The 22,844-nt window shown below is 46.1% G+C and overlaps 7 protein-coding genes across 7 annotated transcripts; 4 read left to right on the plus strand and 3 right to left on the minus strand.

Annotated features, from left to right (window-relative positions):
* Window positions 1-2,368: 2,368 nt before the first annotated feature.
* Window positions 2,369-5,020, plus strand: AGABI2DRAFT_228319 (hypothetical protein; the record flags this gene model as incomplete). Its single annotated transcript, XM_006456324.1, has 12 exons — window positions 2,369-2,521; window positions 2,574-2,712; window positions 2,769-2,898; window positions 2,950-3,011; window positions 3,065-3,152; window positions 3,202-3,327; window positions 3,385-3,645; window positions 3,695-4,015; window positions 4,068-4,401; window positions 4,499-4,622; window positions 4,680-4,772; window positions 4,833-5,020. 12 exons carry the CDS (start codon window positions 2,369-2,371, stop codon window positions 4,964-4,966), a joined length of 1,965 nt encoding a protein of 654 aa, XP_006456387.1. The 3' UTR covers window positions 4,967-5,020.
* Window positions 5,021-5,146: 126 nt separating this feature from the next.
* On the plus strand, window positions 5,147-6,186 carry AGABI2DRAFT_195527 (hypothetical protein). The gene is made up of 3 exons (XM_006456325.1): window positions 5,147-5,549; window positions 5,619-5,895; window positions 5,959-6,186. The coding sequence occupies exons 1-3, from the start codon at window positions 5,256-5,258 to the stop codon at window positions 6,084-6,086; spliced, it is 699 nt and encodes a 232-aa protein (XP_006456388.1). The 5' UTR covers window positions 5,147-5,255; the 3' UTR covers window positions 6,087-6,186.
* Window positions 6,187-7,030: 844 nt separating this feature from the next.
* Window positions 7,031-9,389, minus strand: AGABI2DRAFT_181030 (hypothetical protein; the record flags this gene model as incomplete). Its single annotated transcript, XM_006456326.1, has 3 exons — window positions 7,031-8,147; window positions 8,210-9,214; window positions 9,320-9,389. 3 exons carry the CDS (start codon window positions 9,387-9,389, stop codon window positions 7,240-7,242), a joined length of 1,983 nt encoding a protein of 660 aa, XP_006456389.1. The 3' UTR covers window positions 7,031-7,239.
* A 1,371-nt stretch (window positions 9,390-10,760) lies between these two features.
* On the plus strand, window positions 10,761-12,643 carry AGABI2DRAFT_195528 (hypothetical protein). The gene is made up of 7 exons (XM_006456327.1): window positions 10,761-10,934; window positions 10,984-11,058; window positions 11,113-11,259; window positions 11,347-11,439; window positions 11,518-11,641; window positions 11,700-12,029; window positions 12,099-12,643. The coding sequence occupies exons 1-7, from the start codon at window positions 10,776-10,778 to the stop codon at window positions 12,494-12,496; spliced, it is 1,326 nt and encodes a 441-aa protein (XP_006456390.1). The 5' UTR covers window positions 10,761-10,775; the 3' UTR covers window positions 12,497-12,643.
* A 16-nt stretch (window positions 12,644-12,659) lies between these two features.
* Window positions 12,660-14,338, minus strand: AGABI2DRAFT_188345 (hypothetical protein). The gene is made up of 7 exons (XM_006456328.1): window positions 13,755-14,338; window positions 13,665-13,704; window positions 13,481-13,606; window positions 13,373-13,418; window positions 13,189-13,323; window positions 12,975-13,135; window positions 12,660-12,921 (listed from the first exon to the last, which is right to left on the minus strand). The coding sequence occupies exons 1-7, from the start codon at window positions 14,003-14,005 to the stop codon at window positions 12,751-12,753; spliced, it is 930 nt and encodes a 309-aa protein (XP_006456391.1). The 5' UTR covers window positions 14,006-14,338; the 3' UTR covers window positions 12,660-12,750.
* Window positions 14,339-17,569: 3,231 nt separating this feature from the next.
* AGABI2DRAFT_211317 (hypothetical protein) lies at window positions 17,570-20,010 on the minus strand. The gene is made up of 5 exons (XM_006456329.1): window positions 19,576-20,010; window positions 19,282-19,508; window positions 19,162-19,231; window positions 18,826-19,111; window positions 17,570-18,767 (listed from the first exon to the last, which is right to left on the minus strand). Exons 1-5 carry the CDS (start codon window positions 19,934-19,936, stop codon window positions 17,888-17,890), a joined length of 1,824 nt encoding a protein of 607 aa, XP_006456392.1. The 5' UTR covers window positions 19,937-20,010; the 3' UTR covers window positions 17,570-17,887.
* Window positions 20,011-20,477: 467 nt separating this feature from the next.
* AGABI2DRAFT_228326 (hypothetical protein) lies at window positions 20,478-21,778 on the plus strand. Its single transcript, XM_006456330.1, has 11 exons — window positions 20,478-20,541; window positions 20,593-20,617; window positions 20,671-20,741; window positions 20,804-20,863; window positions 20,914-20,944; window positions 20,999-21,056; window positions 21,135-21,252; window positions 21,353-21,386; window positions 21,441-21,511; window positions 21,564-21,641; window positions 21,693-21,778. The coding sequence occupies exons 1-11, from the start codon at window positions 20,494-20,496 to the stop codon at window positions 21,732-21,734; spliced, it is 636 nt and encodes a 211-aa protein (XP_006456393.1). The 5' UTR covers window positions 20,478-20,493; the 3' UTR covers window positions 21,735-21,778.
* The last annotated feature ends 1,066 nt before the right edge of the window (window positions 21,779-22,844 follow it).

Raw genomic sequence — 22,844 nt, forward strand, 5'->3', positions numbered from 1 at the left:
AGCGCACCGTGTTGTCGCCGCCATTAATTAGCGTTTTAGCAAGCGACCACTCACCAGGAGAAGCTGAGGTTACTTTAGTAATGTGATGTACAGAGATAATTTTCGGCGGTCTGTGAGCCCACAAGTTTGCTGGTGTGACTATACACCCACTTTGGGTGAAGAAATTGAGTTAACAATTAAATAAATTACAATCAAGTATATTGAATGACTCTCGGGTTTGGCGGACTGAAAAACCCGATTAAACTTGATAAGCAGCTTCTTGTCCAATCGTGAGAGCTCACTTTCTGACTTTCAAGCTCAGTTGATCCGAGTAGATGATGAACCAATCAGAGAGTCGGGTTTGACTCGGCTAGCTCGGCCGCGGATGCCTGCAGCACTATTTTCAATTGAGAGAGGGTCCTACGGAGAGCGACGCATTCCAAGTGCACCTTCGGGCTGAACGAAGTCCTCAGCAGGTCCATTCCCCAGCCAACTTATAAAGATAAAACCTCAACGGAAATGTATCACGTGTAAGATCCAATAAGATCCAAAATCACTGTAGATAAACATCACGATTCTCCATCCACTCCGTGATGTTCTTTTTACTCAGGGAGAAGAGAAGCTCCCTTCAATACGTTTGTCATCATAAAAGTCAGCAAGACATCAGCAAGCTGTCAGAAACATGAACCCCCTGTAACGGGTCCCCAAAGGTTTCGACTTAGGACAGAGCGTTGTTTTTTTCCACTATCCATCACCGATTCGTCTATTCGAGTTGTGGCAGACGATCAAGAAATCAAGAAATGAATATGCAGGGTTAAAATCCCAATAAGAGATTCCTATTCGACTCACCCGTTCTCAAACTGGTACAGACTGAAATCTGCAAACGCATTTTTACCACCTCATACTATCCATGACTATTGCACCCACAGCAAGTACTCGCCACATTTGATGTGATGGCTAAATTACAGAGAAACAGTTTAGTGGCACCGAAGCGAGTAAATTTCAATACAGTAAAGCTCTAATGCTGGAATGACATGGAGTTACGGCATATCAACTAACTCCGAACAAGTAATATTCCGTTTCGGTTAACGAAAACAATCTAACTCGTGTAGCGAGCTAGCCACAAAAGTGGGTATGAACTCCATACATCGCGTTGGAAAGACACCATAAAGAAGTGATAAAGTGTTCCTATTCCACTTGTCTCGATGTAGAACTGAGTCACCGAAAAACAGCTCCGACTTGCTAATGAAATGCATAATCAATTGGAAGCTTGGCATTTTATCCGAATACAGGACTTCTATGAAAAAAAATCTCAAGCTTCTTCGTTTAAGTGCGGACAAAGATAGTATGTAAGCAATTCACCCACTGAATGTAGGCATCAGGGGTGCCGGTGGACGGTTGCCCTCACCGTCTCTGAGATTTCTTTAATTTAGGAAATCAGATTATTCTAAGCATCTTTTGTCTTGAGGCTCCGCGGGGTTGATACTGGGTTTCTGAACTGTAGTCACGTAGATTAATTCACATTGACAAATAAGTAAGAATAATTCAGAGACCTGTGGGTATCATGAAATTAGCGCGTCCTCATTTGCTCGGTTGAATATATATAGCTCCCGAAGGAAGAAGACATCGATGAAATGGCTTGCGTGGCCGCTGGCCTGCAGCATAATAATTTGATGTCCGTAACGTCATTGAGAGAAGGAAATTATAGGTGATCTCATGTGGGATCGAGTCTTTGTCGAGCATCTATTTGGGGAAAAAGCCTAGCATAAGTTGCCGGAATTTATCAGTCATAGGGGTCAGATCTGAAAAACGAAGTCCCAGAACACCTTTGCAGGGATAAGGGTCATAATGTATTTGTTTCCGTGATCCATATTATATTTGATATACAAAAAGTAACATAGACGTACTAAGGCCTGAGCGTATCCAAAGGGGAATTTTTCCTTCAACGCTTTAGGAGGGCCAAGTCAACGGTCTGCTACGTGTCAATATGACTGCGTTGTAGGTTTGTCCGCGAAGAGCTTCCTCAGGAACATTCAGTATTCAACCCCGGGGTCACGGAGGCACATGCATAGTTGCAATGAGATCAAAAATATTTCGGCGAATGCCGAGGTTACAATATCCGCCGAGGGCAGGCCGAGGGCGAATGTCGTATTATAACTCCCATTATGCCAAAAAAGAAGAGCAACAATGCTGCCGCAAAAGCTGCAAAGAAAGTCAAGGCTGCACAAAAGATTGAAAGGAAAGAGACCAAAAAAGTGAAAAAGTCCAAGAACAAGTATCATTCTGAAGATGAGGAAGAGCAAGATCTCGAGGCGGTTTTGGAAGCGGTATATTCACATCTGTTTTACATTTGTGCTCTAATCTTGACTGACGTTGTTCACCGTAGTAGATGCGAAAAGAATGGGAAGACTCCCACACGGTCACTGAAGAACTGGTAGAAGGTCCACCTAGCCGGCGCGCGAGTGCAACTCTTACTCCCTGCCCGAATGGAAGTCATCTATGGTGCATCGGCGGTGAATATTTCAGCGAGGATGGAAGAGCCGTACGTATCCAAAGGGTTGTACTGCAATACCAGAACTTATGAGCGTACGCAGTACTTTTATAACGATGTCTTCAGATATACACCGGAGAAGGATGAATGGCGCAAATTCGTCTCACCCACCTGTCCTGGTCCAAGGTCGGCACATGCCGTAACCTCATCTCCTGTAGGAGGGGGAAAGTTGTTTTTGTTCGGTATATGGCGGTAGATCTTTACCTCTCAATGCCTTAATTGACTCGACGATCGGCAGGCGGAGAATTCTCGTCGCTCCATCAGACCACATTCCATCACTATAGGGATTTCTGGTGTTTTGACATAGGAACGCACTCTTGGGATCGGATTGACACCAAGATCAGACCCAGTGCTCGATCTGGCCATCGGTGAGCTTCATTATAGCGGCCTCACCATTCGTCAAGACTTAATTGTTGTAGAATGACAACCTGGAAACAATATATCATCTTATTCGGCGGGTTTTATGATCCGGGTATCACCAGTAAGCCTTCCCTCATGATGTATTCATTCCTCCTTGATCACCTCTCAAATTAGCAAGATATCTGAATGATCTATGGATCTTCGATACGCATGAATACAGGTGGACTCAAGTGGAGTTTCGTGAAGTGGACCCTAAACCATCGTAAGCTGATTGTGCACCCCAAAGTCACCAATCGTTAACCATACAACAGACCTCGCAGCGGGTTTTCATTCTTGTCATGCGCCGAAGGAGTTGTTTTACATGGTGGATACTGCAAAGAGTATGCGAAGGGAAAGCGTCCGGTCGGAGTCATGCTTGAAGATACATGGCTACTAAGGTCCGTCTCATATGTTTTAACTCTTCTTCGTAACGAATCGGCTTCACCGTGCTCCAGAATTACGATCCCTACTGAACAAGGAGCTACTGCTACCCCTTCCAAGCCATCCAAAAACAAGGCCTCCCAACCACAACTCGTGTTCAAATGGGAACGTAAGAAACGTGCATCGGATGCTTACGCGCCGTCCCTTCGTTCTGGATGTACCATGGCCTTGTGGAATAGGAGCAGTGGTGCAGGACCGACAGGAATTTTATTCGGCGGTGTGACTGATGAGGATGTCCATGAGGAAACACTGGAGAGCGTATTCCACAACGACTTGTCTGTATCATTCTCTCCTAGATCAGTATTTGTCATTGATTCTTTATAGATACGGCTACCAACTTAACGGAAAAGGCAAATGGATCTCGATGGTGCTGAAGAAACCAAAAGCGAAGGGTGGAAAAAAGGTGACGCGAGCAGGTAAGAAGAAAGAAGCTGTCAAAGAAACAATGCGGGGAGATCAAGAGAGCGAAGGTGACGAAGATGATGAAGATGACATGTCGGTCAAGTCACCAAAGGCGCTAAGCGCCCCTAAACCCTCGCAATCGCTTGTACAGGCCGTGAATAAAGATTCAGATGACCCTAATCTAACTATTCCTATGCCGCGTTATAATGCCATGCTCGCGGTGCTGCGAAACACGCTGTATATGTGAGTCCTTTCGATCGTCGTCGTCCAATCGGATGCATTGAACCCATTGTAGATATGGCGGAATCCTTGAAAAGGGATCCAAGGAATACACGTTGGACGACTTCCACCTTGTACAACTCGACAAATTGGAAAGATACACATGTTTGAAAGAAAGTGCGATCTTGATACCCGATGGTGAAGAAGAGAGTAGCAGCGATGAGGATGATGACGAAGGCGATGACGAGGATGATGACGAGGGCGACGAGGAAGACGATGAACCTGAGGAGGAACCAGAGCAAGGCAACACAGAAGCGGATATTAGATTGACTGAAGACGGCGTCGACGATGAGTTGAATGGAAATGCGAGATTGAAAAAGAATACAGAGATGACGGTTTTCACTGATGAAGTCCCTACTAATAATATCCAAGAACCGACGGATGAAGAGGTCGAAGATCCTGTACGTCAGAGCATGTCTAATCAAGCCTTCCACTAACGTATCTTAGGATTCATTACGTTCAAAAGCAAATACGTTCATGGGCGTATCCAAGGACGTCTCTCGCTCCGCTGAAGACGTGTTGAGTACCCCGCTTCCCGGGGAAACTCTCGCTATGTTTTATGCACGATCCCGTATGCTTACTCAAACATATCAAATACTCTTGATTATGGCTCATTTCAAGAACACAGGTGAATACTGGGCTCAGAAAGCGTACGGGACGAGCGACAACAGAGGAAAAGAACTTCGACGGGACGGCTTTGCCAGGGCTGAAGAACGTTACGGTAAGATTACCCTCTAGGTTGTGATATAGTAATTATGATGCCGGTCTTTGATGCTTCTAGCCGAATACAAACCTATACTGGAAGAAGTTGAGAAGATTTTAGCAGAAGCGGGCTTGGACGAGGAGGAGATGCGCAGAGGTGCTGCACTTGGTGGTGGCCCGGCTGCGAGTGGCCAGAGTCGCAACAGAAGATAATGCGTCGGTACGTTAATATGCGCTACAGTTGCAAAATACATTATTCGGTTTCATGAAATTGGAGCCGGACCCTATTGGAAGCGTGCCAAAAAGAGGATGGTGGTTGATTACCCTTGGCTTGACAACCCTGCTTGAACTTTGATTCAATTATACTCCCTTCGGAATTCGGGTCCATCGCCCGTTGTTCTTCGCCCTCCCACTCCCTTTTCAACTGCCACCAACTACGAGTGTGAAGCTCTCACTCGTCCTCACATTCTTTTCGATACGCCAACCCCAGTTTTCCTTCAACATGATGAAGAAGGAGTCTCAAAACTTCAAACTCAAGTTGAAGTTGCCTGCTATTCTACGAGCTCCATTTACTCGTCGAGGCAAGAAGAAGGCTGTGGGCGCTGGAGAAGACCAGCCTCGATCCTCAGGCTCTTCCTATGAGATTTTTGTTGGGACACCTGCCGGGGTTACCCACCCCACTCGTCCGTCCTCTCATAAATCCGACAATGATGATACACCTTCACCCGACTCTAAGGCGTCGACAGACGCCAAAGCCACCCTTGATGCTCAGGATATGGTTTCTACCGATGGACGTGTATGTGCATAATTCTTGCCATTGTCTTTACTGCCAGCTCATGAATCATACACCTTCCTTCACTCGTAGTCTCATTCACCAGCATTATCCCACCGCCATTCTATGTCGAAAGCAACATCTGGCGAGAACGTACGCGTCTCGATATCCGTCGAAACTATCAAGCAACAGCTCAGCGATGGTCTACAAAGTCTTGCCGAGTTCAAAAAATCCTTGCGTCCTTCATCTGACGTACAACGGTATGATGATGCCGTTGGTTCGTTTGAAGGTGCCGCAAAGGGCTTGGCGACACTCAAGAATAAGCTTAGTAACCGGAGGCTAGCGGGCAATGTCAATTCTAACAGGGCCAGTTACGTCTTACCGCCACCCGACTTGAAACTCGACTTTGAGTCTGATGCGCCATTTGGTTCAGGTATTCCTGGTATTGAAGAGTCGCAGAAGGAAACAGGTTTAGGTGTCGTCAAGGAGAACAAGGAGACTGAGGACCAAGAGGAGGAGGAGGAGAGAGCGCAACCACATTCACCTCTGAATGCGTTTTGATTGAACTATTTGTGACCGCCGCTTTGTCTTTGATTTACTTTTCTTATACTTCATTTACCTACAGCTTGTTAATGCGATTTGAACGGGATTTTTGTCTTGTATTGTGCGCCAACACCTCACCCTGTGTGTTCGGAGGCATGAGGCCTGAAGCTGAGCTGAAACCCGGTCCACATTACATCCAAGTAGCACTGGCAGAACGACTTACGACTAAGCACTAGGTGCCTTCTCGCATTCTCTAGTAAAAGGCTGCTTTACCACACCCACCGAGTTGTCAAACTTCGAAACATATGTCTAAAGCATGAGATCCCCTCTCCCTTCGCATGCTCACGCAGTCTTGAACAACGTTTAGCAGGTTTATGAACGTTCGTGAACCTTAAGGCACGGTTTATAAAACTTTTGTGACGTGAACGTGAGCATAAACTCACAGACTTGGACATGGTGCAATGGAGAAGGGTAGGAGCTCCCTGGTCGTCAGCCCTTTTCGTCCATCCAGCCGATCATCAAAACACCTCAGAGCGTCTTAAGGCAACCCATACTTAATGCTAAATGTATAAATAGATGCAAATAGATCAGATGAATTTCGAACTCGACTTCATGATCATTTTCGTGCATCTTCTGGGCGATGGTGGATTCAACGATATCGGTGAGTCTGAAACTGTCCGATTTATTTATGGTCCCTAGACTCATGTTGAGGTCGTGAGTAGCGAGCGACCGTCAGGACTGATGTGATAAACCAAGCTAATATATGTCGCTCAGACTAAGTACGCATTAGTATGCCTACTACGCGGCACCTGTAATGTCGGTTAGATGTTCGCACCGCTTGGGCCTAGATTTACAACATTAGGAATCATGCGAAATGGTGACAGCCCTGCATCTCACGATTTGGTGCAAGTAATTGTTTCCAGAACAATAAAACTTCGATCTTGTTCCACATTGCAGTCATATGTTTAGGGACTTAAAATATCAACTCGAGATATGTATATAAACCACCTGGGTCCATAATTTTGTGAACAATACCAGAGAGAGAGAAAATTCAGATATAAAAGAAAGATGATGGTAGAGTAATCACTCCAAAAACCAAGTTACCCCGTTGCTCTATCCTCAAATTTCGGAAACTAAGCCAGCAGCTTCTTCGACACAACGCGCGGACCACTTATAGGAATCCCTCACCAAAAAAGTTTTGAAGGTCGTAATTCCACCAATCTCGGTTCATGTCATCCTCTCGGGGCAGGCCTTCCGAAGTAGATTGTTGCGTCTGGTAAGACGGAAGCGGAGGAATTCCGAATTCCGAACTATATGACGCGGCCAGGCTAGCATATGTGAAAGTGAATGGTTGTGAAATAAGACCGGGTTGATAGGCATTATAAGAGGGAGGATAGTGGAAGTCACTCTGTGACGCGGGGGATAACACTCCTGGCGGCGCACTGTTGCTGGTTTGAGCTTCCGTTGCGACGACGTTATTATGAAGAGGAGTTGTCGAAGGTCTAGGTTCATGTACATGAATATTCCCGGTTTTCGCAGGGTCGGGTGCTTGCTCTGACGATGTACTGGGTGGGTACGAATTAAAAACTTGGGGTTCCTTTTCCTTGTTCCTCCGCGGTCTGCCCCGTTTTCTAGTCTTAACAGGGGCTGGCGGTGCTGGTGTAGGGACAGAGGGCGGGTGAGGTACAAAATGAGGAGTAGGAGTTGGGAACGGAGCTGGCTCAAAATTTACTTGGATTGGTCCTTGCCTGGATGAAGCTGATGCAGGTACGACCGCATTGGATGAGACATTGATCTGAGAAACATCCGCTTGCTCCACGTTGACTGGAGGATAATAGGAATAATTCATACTATAATTAGGGGCTTGAACACCTTGATCCGGAATTGGGATATGCGTCGCAGGAGTATGATGGTAGCTGATATCGTAGTTGGTGTAGTCACTGGTAGTTCGATGATCAGGTCCAGGGAAGGAGGCGCCTGTCCCGGCACCTTGGAGCATCAAATTTGATACATAGTCCATGTACCACTGGGGGACGGATGTCGAGGTAGGATACACCGGCATCGTAGCGGCAAGTCCGCCTATTCCCGGAAATACAATTCAGCTATTGTATGTTTAAATATAGCACATAAAGACTTCGCACCTTGCATTGTGAACGCTGAAGCATTATTTCCCAACGTTATTCCCTGACTATCCGGGTAGGCCCAATAAGATGTGCTTTCATGGGACAGAGGACGTGACAAGGTAGAAGGCTGATACAGGGCCACTGAAGTTGCCTCCTCAAGGAAGGACGGCTGACTCTGGGGTTGACGTGCTGCTGGCGGTGGCTCAGAGAATTGACCACGAGGGTCTTCTCTCCCTTGTTGTCCGTGCTGAATAGCATTCGCAACCGCGGGACCAAGCGGCTGAGTAGACCCTGAAGTACTTGGACCTGCGGTTGACCCCCCAATAGCTAAGTCCATCGTGACACGGCCGTTGCCTTGACAATTCAGAGAGAAGTGCTGAAAGTTTCGCCAGTAAGCAGCTCGAGCCTTTTCTTCAAACTTTGAGGTAAGTATACCCTTGGCCTGGGAACGAGGGAATCCATCAACCCCCCGCGAAAATCGTTGGACCTTATAAATGCACTGTCCTGGATTTTTATTCCCTCTGATGGAAGCCCGGAACCGTCTCAAGAAAAAGGTCTTGCACACTGCTGACGAGAAATCGACGTGTAGATGACCTTTTATGAAGCCGAAGGCAAGATAGAGGTCGCCTTTCAGCGTTTGCTCTTGACCAACGATGTTAAGAACATAATATGTGCCGTTTCTATGCTGTCTCGGGGAGGCGGTTATTCGAGCATATATAGAAATATGTTGGTCAACGTTCTCGAAAATTCTCTCGCCATATTTCAAAAGGCTTTCTGTGGTGGTTAAGAGGACGAAGATACCTTGATGCTTAGGCTGCTTCTCGGATTGATGAGAATCCGCAGCAGTAAGCGCCGCAGATGTTTCCGGTGGTACTTTGATGGGGGGAGTTTTGACGGTGGGTGGTGGAAGCTGTTGACCGAAAGTGGGAGCCTCTAAGGATGGCAAGAATATGGAAGGATAATGATAATACTGCGTATATGGGATCTGAGGATTCCAGGTGATGTCTTGATTGTTTTGTAAGCCTACTCCGGAGAATGGAGCATCTCCCCCCACAAATTGCTGGGGGATTAATTAGAGGGACCGGGTAGACGGGACGGCGGATTAATGAATGCGACTTGCCTGCGAACTTTGTCCTGTCAATGCTGAACGGTTGTTCTGTCCGTTGGCATCACGAGGATAAGAACGGTCGGGGTTCATCACGATTGTCTTTGAGAGTGCTGAGGATTGTGGCGGGAGGTTTACGAGTCCGCGAAATTTTTGTTTCCAAGTATTTATAGCTGATCACGACACATGTCCAAAATCAACTTCTTTGGTTGAAGGCCGTGCTTAACAACATCAATAATTAGTAGGCCTCGTGCACTGAAATGTCAAAAACTATTTTCTAGTGTGAGGTCAATTGCGCGGCCATCATGATGGACGTTTGGCCCTCCAGCGATCATGCATGGGCTCGATATCCTGGAAGCTGTGGATTTACGCCGAATCCTAGTTCTTTCGAGACTCAGTACTCAGGCCTTCAGGCCTCAGGTGGAACTTGGTTTGGAGCTGCTCTGACAGCGGACGTCCGGGAAAAATGGGGTTTTGCTCATAGAATGCATTATTAACCGCTCTGTTGCATGCATCCTGTGCATCACGCACTGCCCGCTCAACACGTGTGAATGAGAGGGTGAACGAGGCATTTGTAGGTGCTTATGCGGAATTTGCCGAACTGATAAGCGGATTTTCTGGATCTCTACATAAGTTATTTATGTCAATGTGAAAGTAAGCGGCCATTGGTATGCTAGTAAGTACGTCTCACCTGAAAGCTTCAAGTTTCACGCGTCACGAACTAATGGTTCGCTTTTGAGGTGCAAAGAATTGTGCATCAATTTACGACAAGGGATGGCAAGGGACTGTGGGTCGGCGTAGTACAGATGTGTCCCAGCCCGAGGTATGACACGGTCAGCATATGTTATCATCATACTTACGTGACTTTCTTCTGGTGGCGTTCTTCTGGTGGTTTGTGCCTGGATAATTCGTAGAAATTGGAAGGCTGCGATCAAGGACCTCGACGAGGTCAAAGGCGAGTTGGCCTTACACTGACAGATGAACGACGTGTGACAGCGTGGGTAGGTTAGCGACCAGTAACACTGACGCCCACAAGTCACTGGAGCACCTCGTCTTGAGATCCGGAATGGATTGAGGATATTGGTAAAGGCCGTGTAGTCAATCGGGCCCTAGAGATTGCTCTTAATACTCTAAGCTCTAAGTTCCCAGCCCTGGATCTGCTTCCATACGTTGACAGGCTATCACTGGAACTCGGTCAACAAAGAACATGCGGGTAGAGACGAATATAAGCGCAGCTACCACAGTTCTCGACGACGATGAATGGATGTATTGGAGGAAGGCTTGGACAGCTTTCAAATTCACTCAAATTCACCTTGATAATGTAATTCGCACGTAGTTTTTGAATTTCACGAGCAAATTAGCGCTAAATAGGGGGACTTAGGAGCCCGGGGCTATTTCCCGTCACCCTACCCTGACCCTACCACAAGAATTCCAGTGGCAGTGCAGCCCTGACATTTGGTTGCCGCCTTGGAAGAATGAATGCACCCGGACGTTCAAGATTTCGGCTTCTTTCTGACTCATTCTTCTCCCACCAGCGAGTTCAACCTGATGACTATCATAATCGACAGCAGAAACGACGCTATCGATGAGGCGAATGGGGCGGCTACGAACGCTTTTTTTGAACCTTCTCCGCTAGATGTAATTGTGCATTCTTTTGTCCAGTATTTTCTAACTTATTCTTGCCCAGGCTAGCAAACTCGTTGTAAATCTTGCGAAGGAACTGAAACCCATCCCACCTCCCGAGTCTCTTGTCTTCGGAGAGGTGAATATTCATCACTGATGATTGAGCAATGCCATGGTTGACATCTGCAACCAGACGAAGACAGACCACATGCTCATCGTACACTTCGACCCGGCAAAGAATGGCTGGTCTGCACCCGAAATCAAGCCATACGGTCCATTGAGCATAGACCCTGCTAGCTCATGCTTACAGTACTGTCCCAACGTATTTGAGGGTATGAAGGTAGGCGCTTCAATGATATAACAGTAATCCCGCTCAAGTCTAACGATTCTGCACTCGATTCTCATTGAACTTCGATGATTCCACAAGGCTTATATTGGTCCGCAAGGGGAAGCTCGCTTGTTTCGCCCCCAAATGAACATGGAGCGACTCGTGAGATCTGCCGCAAGAGTTGCTTTACCAGTAAGTATATTCATGTCTTATTCGTCTCCCTTTACGCTATCAGACACCTGACACGGACGTGTGCACATCTGTCATCAGAAATTCGATGAGACCGCTTTGTTGACCCTCATCAAATGTCTCGTAATAGTCGATAAACGGTGGATTCCGACAAAACCGGGATACAGCTTATATATTCGTCCAACGATAATTGGGACGCGCACTAGTGAGTTGGTTTCCAGCTCTACTTGCCTATCAGTATCGCCATACAACGACGGTTCTAGATCTCGGCGTCCGGTTTTCCGACTCCGCAACTCTCTATGTCATCCTATCCCCGTCAGGCCCTTATTTCAAAAATGGCCTCCACCCAATCTCCCTCCTTGCCATTTCTGATGCTGTGCGGGCATGGCCTGGCGGTACGGGTTCTCATAAATTAGGGTTAAATTATGCCCCGGCTTTCCTACCGCAAATCGACGCTATTAAAAAGGGATATGATCAGATCCTCTGGCTCTTGGAAACCGAAAATGAAGATAACAAGACGGAGAAAAAGGACTACAGGATTACTGAAGTTGGTGCCATGAATGTCTTTGTAGTTACCAAGCGTGATGATGGCGGTAAGATTACATTCTTTCGCAAATTGTGAGTCCATGCGACTAATCGACCTTTTTTTTTTCGTCTTGTAGACCTGGACCTGACTACCCCACCCCTGGATGGCACAATCCTGCCCGGTGTGACGCGTCTTTCTACTCTTAACCTTGCAGACGCGCACACGCGAGGCGAAATCTGTTTCCCGAACGTTCCCCCCACTTTGAAAATACATACTCACGAAAAGCGAATAACGATATCTCACCTCAGATCTCTATGGTCAGAAGGCAAGGTACTGGAATTCTTTGGTGTTGGAACTGCTGCTATTCTAGCGCCCGTGCAGAAGATTGGATGGGAGGGTGAGGATATGGTTTTCCCAGAGGGTCAGGAGAAGGGTGGGCTAGGTATGATTGGGAAAGCCATTCTCGAGACTATCACGTCCATCCAGACTGGGCAGCTCAAGTTCAAGGATTGGAGTGTCGTATGTAGCCCCTAGGTTACCAAGTCAGTGGCATCGTGCTATTTTCTACGCTGATCACCGAATGTAAAAATAAGAGTATCAAGCTGTTGATCATGACGAGGAAAATGTCGGAATCCAATCACGGCAAAGCGATTGAAAATCCAGTCGACCTGTACTTATAATTATAGTGGCATCGTGACCGGCGATGATTCAATGTCATTTATTTCATATAAAGTATACATTTGAACAAGAAAACAATTTTGTAAAGTGGGCGCATTCCCTAACCCCTATCAATAAATCACCTGAGACGTTCTCTCATTCACCTTATGGCGGAATTGGTTCCAGTACGAGCGCAAATTAGGATGCAACGCGCCCAAAATAATGCGTTTCAAGATCTGAGGAGTCAATTTTCCGCCTCCCTGCTCTTTGTACAAACTATAACTGATGGTATCAACCATATGCTATCAAGTAGAAAGAAGGTTAGTCAAGCTCTACTTTTTACAAATCAACTCACATTATTGTTTGCGCAGTCGATTAGGGACAAGAGGGTCGGGCCCGCGTTTTCGTCGTCCCCGATTTGTACAAACTGGATGCCAACCCAATTTTGGTGATGCCCTGCAGCCTTGAATCGCTTGGCAGCTTCTTCTATGACTGTGGCAGGAGGAGGGCCCTGGTCTATCAAGATAAATCATTAATCTGAACAATGAGGTAAAGCAGAAAGATCTCACTCGGCACGCCGTCTGTAAGGACAATGATGTCCAGGGGACGTTCTGAAGAATATGTCCCGTCGCTTTGGGCAGCATTGAGACGATCGAGTTGTTGATCAAGTACTTCTTTGAGTACTGGACCAGTTGGGGTTCCGTCTTTTTCTCGTTATGCTTTATCCAGACTGATAATGTATGTAAGACTCACTAGATGGCGAGACAGAACGGAACGCGCCCATCACTTCTTTCATACCCTGTCATTGATATAGTAAGGACAACAATGTTCTGGATTGCGAGCGGAAGACAAATATCGTACTCGAACTCCGCGCCTTGAATATCCCGAATTAAAGAAACGAATATCAATCGTGTCTGTGTGATAATTGAGGGCATAATCGGCAATCTCTGAAAGAGCGTCCCGTGTTTCATTCCAATGCGGCACCATCTGCAATCAACGAGACATATTCATTAATGCTTACCAGACCATGCAATATCAGACTTACGGATCCCGAATCGTCTATGACGAAGAAAATTCGATAATCACTGTGAAACTCGTCAACGTTAGAAAGATCATTAGTCGAATAAGCACTCACCGGATATAATCATCCATTTTTTTTGGCCTTACTTCGTCTAGGATGGGATTATAGTCGGGTATGACAGTACCAGACTTGGGCGCGACGGGCTTCATATTTCGAACGGCATCCTTTGTAAACTTCCCTGACTCCACAAGTGCGCGTACTTCAGGATGGAATTCATCATCCTGTCCTTGATCGAAATCGTCAATAGAGAGAGCGCCGATGGAGGGGGCTGGGGTAGATTGGTGCTCCGAACACTGGGAAACCATGTCGGATTGTGCGCACGGACATTGCGATTGATCGTCTTCTGAAAATGCATGTACAGAGGTAGCAGACGAAACTCTGGAAAGAGGAAGAATGTGACTTTCTTGAATAGCGTCTCGTACATCTAATTGTGGCTTCGACGAGGAAGGGGGCCCTAATTCCAGTGGAGAAGGCAGTACAGCAACCTCTTCAACTTTGGTTACATTACTGCCAGTACCGAGTCGGTCAGACAGTTTAGGTCGTTCAAGGATCGACTCGGTAGTATCAACTGAACCGCCCTCGACCGGAATAGGTCCCTCCCTGCCATGCCGAAGCCTAAGACACCAAAAAAACAGGAGAATCAAAGACAGAGTTAAGAGGATTCCCACTACAACGCTGAGAGTGATCACGGAAATAAGCAGTTTATGATGGGCAGCCATACACAACGAAATGACTGCTCCGCAAGCGGGAACAGGTAAGCTGGTTAGAAGAGTACTAATTGACGTGGGGGCAGTTGAAGGTGGCCTGCCATCCCGTGGCGTCAAATTAAGGAGACTATCAGAAACTGGATGAAACTACTCACTGCGTAAAGCAGGTGTTGGGTGAACAGTCCATGTAACCCTGAGTTAATAGTACGAAGAGTAGAACGCCCGGTCGGGGAAGGCTTTTATGTGGAATCTTTACCTGTATAGATTACGTTTTCGCCCCATAAGAGCACAAGGGACATACCCAGTACGCCAAAACGAGGCATGAAGGAATCCTGTAGAAGACTCATGTTTCTACCGCATGGATTTGGAAGTCTGCCTTAAAGGTAATAGAGACGTACATACGTGCACGGAGGTGTGGAGAATTCGAGCGGATATAGACAAATCCTATCTGCTTCCGAAGCTTTCTGGATGGTTCACGATGGTTCAGTCGGAGCTCGCAAAACATCGTGTTTTCACTCGCTGCGTGGAATTACTGGAGATTGGACCTTGAAGCTTGAAGCTTGATCGGTATGGTCGATGATCATGCGTCGGATTGGCATCCTGAAAAGGAGGACAAACGACGCTATGCGCTACCAATGACTGGTAAGCTTCTCTATTTTCGTGAAGGCACGAGGCGTCCAAGCGGCGAGAATCCAAGCCCAAGTCCCAGATTAGAACTCGCATCGGAAGCCCTGTCTGCGGAAAGGAATTCCTCTCGAACTTTCCAACGCACTTCTGCTCCTCTTCTATCCAAATTTCCTCATCCACTTGCCCGCTCAACCATCTTCTGTTCTTATGAATGCGTATACGGTCGTAGTATAGCAGCATTTCATTATTTCAGTATTCGATGGTTCGCATCGTTAGTACAGGGGGAAGTTACGAGATACATACTTTATTATATTCGAGGACATTGTAACTCGGCTTTAGTAAGATTTGTCTATAATCGAGAGGGAATCAACAGGCCAAATGCCCCACGCAAAGTGGCGAGAGATCAAATTCAGATTCCAGGGTTGAGATGTCATATATCATATGTAGTGCCACTTTTACACTGATCATTGAATGTATTAGTTCAATACTGTTAGAGAAGAAATTTCAAAACCAGCTGAGCTGTACCTATAGTACTAACCTAATTTATAACGTTCGACGGTAACTGGCAGCTTCCCCATCATAAGTCATTTTGGAGCTCTTCTGTTTCACCTTTGGCGATATTGGTTATAGTACGAGCGCAGGTTAGGGTGTAACCCGCCCAAAATAATACGCTTCAATATCTGAGGAGTCAATTTCCCGCCCCCTTCGTCTTTGTAAAAGTCATAGCTAACGGTATCAACCATATGCTAGTAAAAAGAACCTCAGTCAAAACTGTGTTTGCTTGAGAACCAACTCACATTATTATCTTCGGCGTCGATTAGGGACAAAAGGGCAGTCTCCGCTCTTTTGTGATCACCGATTTGCACAAACTGGATACCAATCCAATTTGGATGGTGTTTCTTAGCATTTAAACGCTTTGCCGCTTCTTTGATAACTGGGGCAGGCTGAGAATTGGAGTCTATTATAATGAGTTGTTAGTGAAAATAAGCAACAAGATAAAGCAGCAAGACCGCACCGGGCATGCCGTCTGTGAGTACAATAATATCCAACGGACGTTCTGAAGAATAGCTCCCCTCGCGGATGGCATTATCAAGACGATTGAGTTGTTCATCAAGTACTTCTTTGAGAACTCGACCGGTTGGGGTTCCACCTGTTTTCTCGTTAGGCTTTTCTTGAATTATTAAGTATGGCAGGCTCACGAGATAGCGAAACAGAACGAAATATGACATCTGCTTCGTTTTTACCCTGCCATTGATATCGTTAAAAAACGATGTTTTAGATGTAAGTCGGCGACAATCATCGTACCCGAACTCCGCGCCTCAGATATTCTGAATTGAAGAAACGAATATCAATCGTATCTGAGTGATGCTCGAGGGCATGATCAGCAATTTCTAAAAGAGCGTCGCGTGTTTCATTCCAGCGCGGCGTCATCTGTAATTAATAAATATATTATTAATTCTTACTGATCAAGCCATGCGAAATCGGACTTACAGATCTCGAATCGTCTATGATGAAGAAAATTCGATATTTACTGTCATTAAAGCTCGTCAACTCCTCGAAAGGCGATCAGTTATATAATCACTCACAGGATATAATCATCCAATTTTTTCGGCCTTATCTCATCTAGGACGGGATTATAGTCGGGTACAACTGTACCGGCCTTTGGCACGAGAGGCTTCATATTTCGAATGGCATCCTTTGTCAACTTCTGTTCTTTTAAAAGTGTGCGTACTTCAGGATGAAATTCATCATCCTGTCCTTGGTCGAAACTGTCACTGGAGACGGAGGAAATAGAGGGTGTAGGACTTGGTTGGAGGGTCGAAGAATGGGCTCTGACAACGTTTGGACACCGTGGTTGGTCGTCTTCCGAGAACGCATGGACAGAAGCAACTTGGGAGGTTCTGGCAGGGGCGTGACTTCCTTGATTTTCGTCTTGCACCTCCAATTGTGGCTTCGGAGGGGGAGGGGGCCCTGACTCCGGTGGAGGTAAAACAGTACTCTCTTCATTTTTGCTTATATTGCTAGTACTTGGCGGGTCAGGCGGATTAGGCGGTCCTGGTTGTGTAAGGATCGACCCGAAAACACGTGTACCATCCTTGCCATGCCGAAGGATAAGATATAAAAGAAATAGGAGGATCGAGGAGAGGGTGAGGAGGATGCCAACAACGAAACTGAGGAAGATCACAGATTGAAGGAGTTTATCGGTGTAGGCCATACACAATGAAACAGCTGCTGCACAAGTGGGAACGGGCAATGATCCTGGAACATTGCTGTTTGACGCCGCAGTAGACGGTGACCTGTTTTTACCGTGGCGTCAAGTTGAAGAGGCTTTAAACTACTGGATTGAGCTACTCACGGTGTGAAACAAGGTGGACAACCCATATAGCTGAGAGTAATATGGAGAGAAGAGCAGCCAACAGAAGGTTTCGAATGCTTTCCCAGTACAAAATACATCTTCGCCTTATAAGAGCACACAGGGACATGCCGAAGACATCGAAACGAGGCTTGAAGGAATCCCGTAAAAGACCCCATGTTTATACCGCATGGAATACGCAGCTAGACTTGATGACGTCCATATGCGCAAGAAAGTGTGAAGAGTCTCGAGTGGAGATTACAAGCCTTTTCCGCTTTGAGGATGCCGTAGACTTAGGGTGGTTCTGGCACTGGCGAAACATGTTTTCACTCGTTGGAAGTGAAGGAATTCTGATCTTGGTCACAAGTTGTATTGACACCCTAGAAAGGGAGACATCGAAGGAGGACACGTTCTGACAGCAACTGGTGAAACAGCTCTATTTTCGTGAAGACACGAGGGTTTAAGCGCTAGGATCTAAGCGCTAGTCCCAGAAATGCGGTTCAAACTAACCTCAAGACAGCAACACTCTCCACATGCCCCGTTTGCGGAAACAAATCAAACCCTCTCAAACTTTCCAATGCATACCGGCCCCTCTTCTCCTTCAATTCACCATCACCGCTATCATTATTCTCGACTTCATCAACCATCTTCAACAGCATTCCGATGTCCCTTGCTTGCGTGTGAACATTACAACTGACATATACCAATACCGCAGGCCTGAATTTCACGACTTGACGAATGAATTCTTCGTCACATCCTTTCCTTGGCGGGTCAATGACGATCACGGTTTCATGTCTAGGAAAAGAGGATACGGATGAAAAGATGTCCGATGCTGTACCGGAACGGAAAGAAATATTTGGTTCTGATACGGTCGGCAAGGTCGATACGGTAGCTGATGGAGGCAGAACGAGATTGTTGAATGCAGGAATGGCTCGTAACGATTTGTTCAAGGACACATTATGTTGAGCGGATCGAATACTGTCAGCTGAAAGCTCGATACCAGAAATCGTTTCAAAGTACGGCGAAAGGGTGATAGCGAACAAGCCAGAACCACAATAGGTATCCACCAGATGTGTAGGTCGAGGTTTCTCCGATTCAGAAGGAAAGATAGCTTCCTTCACATACTCCGTTAATGGTATCAATACCGAGTTATTGTTTTGGAAGAATGAAGACGCCGGGTATTCAAATAAGAATCCTCCGACGTTCTCGCGTATCTTTGCGGTATGAGAAGTGATGCAAACGTGTTTGTCGAGCGCTTCGGATAGATAAGTCTCAACTTGTGAGCTATCAGAGCTAACTGTCTCAGGGGGGAGTGAAATGGTGGGATCAAGAGAGTCGCGCAGAATTAATGATACGCCGCGTTTATACGTGTAGGCTTTCCTAGTTGGGAAAGATGGATCTCGTAAATAATTGAGTTGGAGAGATGAAATGCATTTACCGGATGATGTTTGCCCGTTCAGAGGTAAGGGCCTGGTTAATAACCGGCGTCGCAATGGGACATTCTTCAATATCCAACACCTGGCGCTTTCCAACTATATTGAACCCAATTTTTAGCCAATCTGGCTGTTCTGTAACCTCGTCTTTGTCTGTCTTCTCTGCTTGCTTCTTCCTAAGCAAAGACTTGGGTGCGGCTTCAAAGTGAGGTGTGATTTTCGTGCGGTAACCATACTGGAGGGGTGAGCCGATAGTGGGTAGAATAGTTGGCACAGAGGATTCAGGGAGACCTGCAGCAAGTCAACGTACAGCGCATGAACTGAGGCATTAAATAACGTACCAGAAAAGTTTTTGTAGGCTTTTACGATGACGCCGCGTTTGAAAGTGAGTTGTGAATCATATGACAGCATCTGGCCATTGTGTCAGGATCAACATTTAGTATTTTCAGCCTGTAACACACCTGATACTGACAGCCTGCACATCGACCGAAATACCGGCATTGAACCCTAGAATCATCCCGTAGGTCCAAGTTCGGTGTTACAACAGTCACCAGGTCTGCGACGGAGTGCATTCGTGCATTTCGGTACACTTTGACGCGTACAACTTCACCGGGGAGTGCAAGGGGGACAATGATTGCCCAAGGTGTATTGGAGAACCTTTCCTCCACTGCAACGGCCACGGCGTCACCTGCAAAAGAGATCTTTGTGCATCAAAATTATTCATGATCGCCATCGAAAGGAACAACTAAACTCACCACTGGGACTCAAACTCTTGACAACTACCTCTACTTCCTCATGAAATGCAAAAGGCGATTCATACTCCACACCCTCTTCAATAGCCTTCTCAACAGCGGATGGACCGAGGACCGACTTGATTTCGTGCCAAAGAACATCTTCCGGCGAGCACGCTTCCGGCAAAGCGAATTTCTTGTTCTTCGACTTGCGTTTTGACTTTTTGGACTGTAGTTCGCTTTTTGGTCGTGTCTGTGGAGACGTATAGTCCTGAACTTTCTCCGCAGTCGTGTCAGATGCCAAACGGGGCTTCTTTGACCGTGCAAGTTCGACGTCAGAGTCAGGTGCAACCCTCACCCGACTTGCTTGGGGCTCTGCTGACATCCTACGCAACTGTACTGTAATGGATAGCGGCTGACTTCGTCGTAGGTAATAGTGATGGTGAGAGGAAAAAGCTCGAAGAGAAGCAAACATCAACGCTGTTGAGAAAGAAAATATTATCACTGTCCCGAAATGGAAATGGCACAGCTCTTCGGAAGTTCCGGTCGAGTCGGAATCCATTCATTTTCAATCTCAAATACATGATTTCAAGCGACTAACACACGATATCGACTTGGTAGCTCGGCTTTAGAATGTCATAAGAATCGTTTACACTTTTTAATCGCCAGGATGTTACATTATTACAAAATAATACTTGCCGGCGGTGGCGAGATTGATTGACATACATAAGTAGTACATCAAAAGTATAATTGCCAGATGCATCGCGTGTGATATAGACAACCCCTCTGAACGATAGATATTCGAGTCCTTTCACGAATGCTTACCGGGAGAATGAGACCATTGGGTATATGAATATTCGCAATCATCACGAAACCGAGTATATATAGAAAATAACATCCAGAAAAGGTAATTTGCTCCGGACCTTGCTTTTCCCTGCTCTCATGGTCGCTCCTTTCACTGTCTTTGGTTACGGTTCTCTAATATTCAAGGCGCGCCCTCTAAATACGAAATCATCGTCCAAAGCTCACTCTTCAAGGTAGCCCCCACCTCATACAATCAGTCAGGGTTCGTTGTTACAAACCGGTCCCTTGGCCTTGACCTGATTTCGGAGCATCCAGTCCACGGATTTCTCAAAGGCTACGTGAGGAGGTTTGCACAATCATCCCACGATCACAGAGGAACAGATGAGGTATTTAGTCAAGACTAATTAGAACCGCATGCAAGGGGATCTAATGCCAAAGAATATGACAGTACCCCGGACGAGTAGTCACTCTTGTACACAAGGAAGACTGGGTTAGATTCTCAGAAGAGGTATATATCATCACTATATTTTAAGGGGCATATGACGATATCACCTCTAGGATGCCTTTCCTGACGAGGACGTTGTATGGGGTAAGTCCGCTTCTCAGTTCTCCTTGATTCTCTCGTTGACTTTCATTGGAATAGGAATCGCGTATACCATAGACTCCGCCTACGAAGCCGAAGTTAGAGATTATCTAGGGGAGTCTCTCTTTAATCTACCCAACATCTCTGAACTTATACCTCCAAAACAGATTATCGAGAAAAGGTTATATCATTCGAGTATAGGTCGACTTCTTCTCACTTATTCTCAGGATGGTTATACCATGGAATCATTAGACATCTACGGCATCGTTGATGGAAAAGAACAGATTGTCATTCGCAACGTACGCTACTCCTGTGTCCTTTTCTTTTGAAGTTCAACTCACAACCTCTTCCTAGGCCTACGTACGTTTCTCTCACCGCAGAATGGAGGTTCACTAAATGCTAAGCATTGGATAGTGTTATGTAGGAAGGAACGACAATCCATCATTTGGTATGTTCGAAGTTTTCCACTCTTCACAATGCTCACCACGTCGCCGAATGACAGTTGGTTCGGAACCACTCGATGTTCTCGCACACCGGATATCGCGTTCCGTTGGGCCATCCGGTCCTAACAAGGTCTGTAATTACCCCGCGTGCAGCTGTACAATTGTCTAAATTACATCATTAGGAATACCTCTATAAGCTCGCTGAATCCATCAGGGAACTTTCTCCCGATTCCTTCGATTCACACTTATTCGCGCTAGAGGTGAGTGATATTCCGGTAGTAAGACTCCGGGTTAATAAAGACTTTATATAGGCCAAGGTTAAACAATTAGATTCCAATAGGATCCCTAGATGAACGTGGATTGTAACAACATTATAGAATTCTTCAGTTGTGACAGGACGTCCGGACATGTGGTCTACCGGGTAAATGCTTCATCAATGAAACCACTCAAATCCTTCCCTGAGTTGTATTGACACTACTAACAAAGAAGATGGGAGAATTGCAAAAAAATTCTCCATGAACGAGTTGCAGAGCTACTCATGAGCCTGAGTGAAATTAACCGGTAAACGACATTATTCCTTGCAGTCGTCACGGCGTGAGTCGTATAAGTGGCTGAAGGAGGATAAACGAAACACGTTGCTAATCTTCTCTTGTTAATGTCATTCAGTTAGTTAATAAGACAAACTCTCGGAGACATGCCAAAGTAAAGCACCCTGCTCAAATAATGAATCTCGAGTTCAACGTCAAGAGTTATTCAAGTTGTTGCAGCAAATCCATAGAGGTAATCTCAATATTGTCCGTCCAATCAAATCAATTCAGAAGTTTAATTAACTCAAATTGTGTACAACAGTATTTTAAAACCGGGGTCACTTTCTTGCTCGGACATGGGGAAATGTATTTGCGCCTGCCAGTGTGGGACGAGTGTGGGATGAACTTGATCACCTAACGACCACTCAACCCCGTACAAATTGATAGAAGAACTCGAAGAAGTTGGCTAAAAAGAGAAACTATGCATCCCGGTGGAGTTGAACATCCAACGGATTCCAACCTCTGATTCACGTTGGCGATGCTGGGAAATTGGCGATAGTAACCACTATGCCATTGCGCCTTTGATTACACAGTCGCAGGTTGGGCCACCGATGTTCTGCGCGACATTCTGACCATCGATAATCATTATGCGCCAAGATACGCCGGCATGCTAGTCGGCCACTAATCAAGAATAAAAATAGTATTGATCCTTCTTTTTCTCACGGTTCGAGAATCTCGGTGCTCGCACACAGCCTCCACACGGAAGGCTCGGATAAAGTAGCGTCAAGCGACAGGTAGCATCTCTCTACATCAGACTACTACGTCGACTGAAGATGAAGATGAGGATGTTTTTTCCCATGATATATCAGGTAGCTCCATTGAATGCTTCTCCGCAGCCATCCCGGTCCGTCAGCCACTCAGTGGTTATGATTTTTT

The sequence above is a fragment of the Agaricus bisporus genome, assembly GCF_000300575.1.
Source record: "Agaricus bisporus var. bisporus H97 unplaced genomic scaffold AGABI2scaffold_13, whole genome shotgun sequence".
Lineage (NCBI taxonomy): Eukaryota > Fungi > Basidiomycota > Agaricomycetes > Agaricales > Agaricaceae > Agaricus > Agaricus bisporus.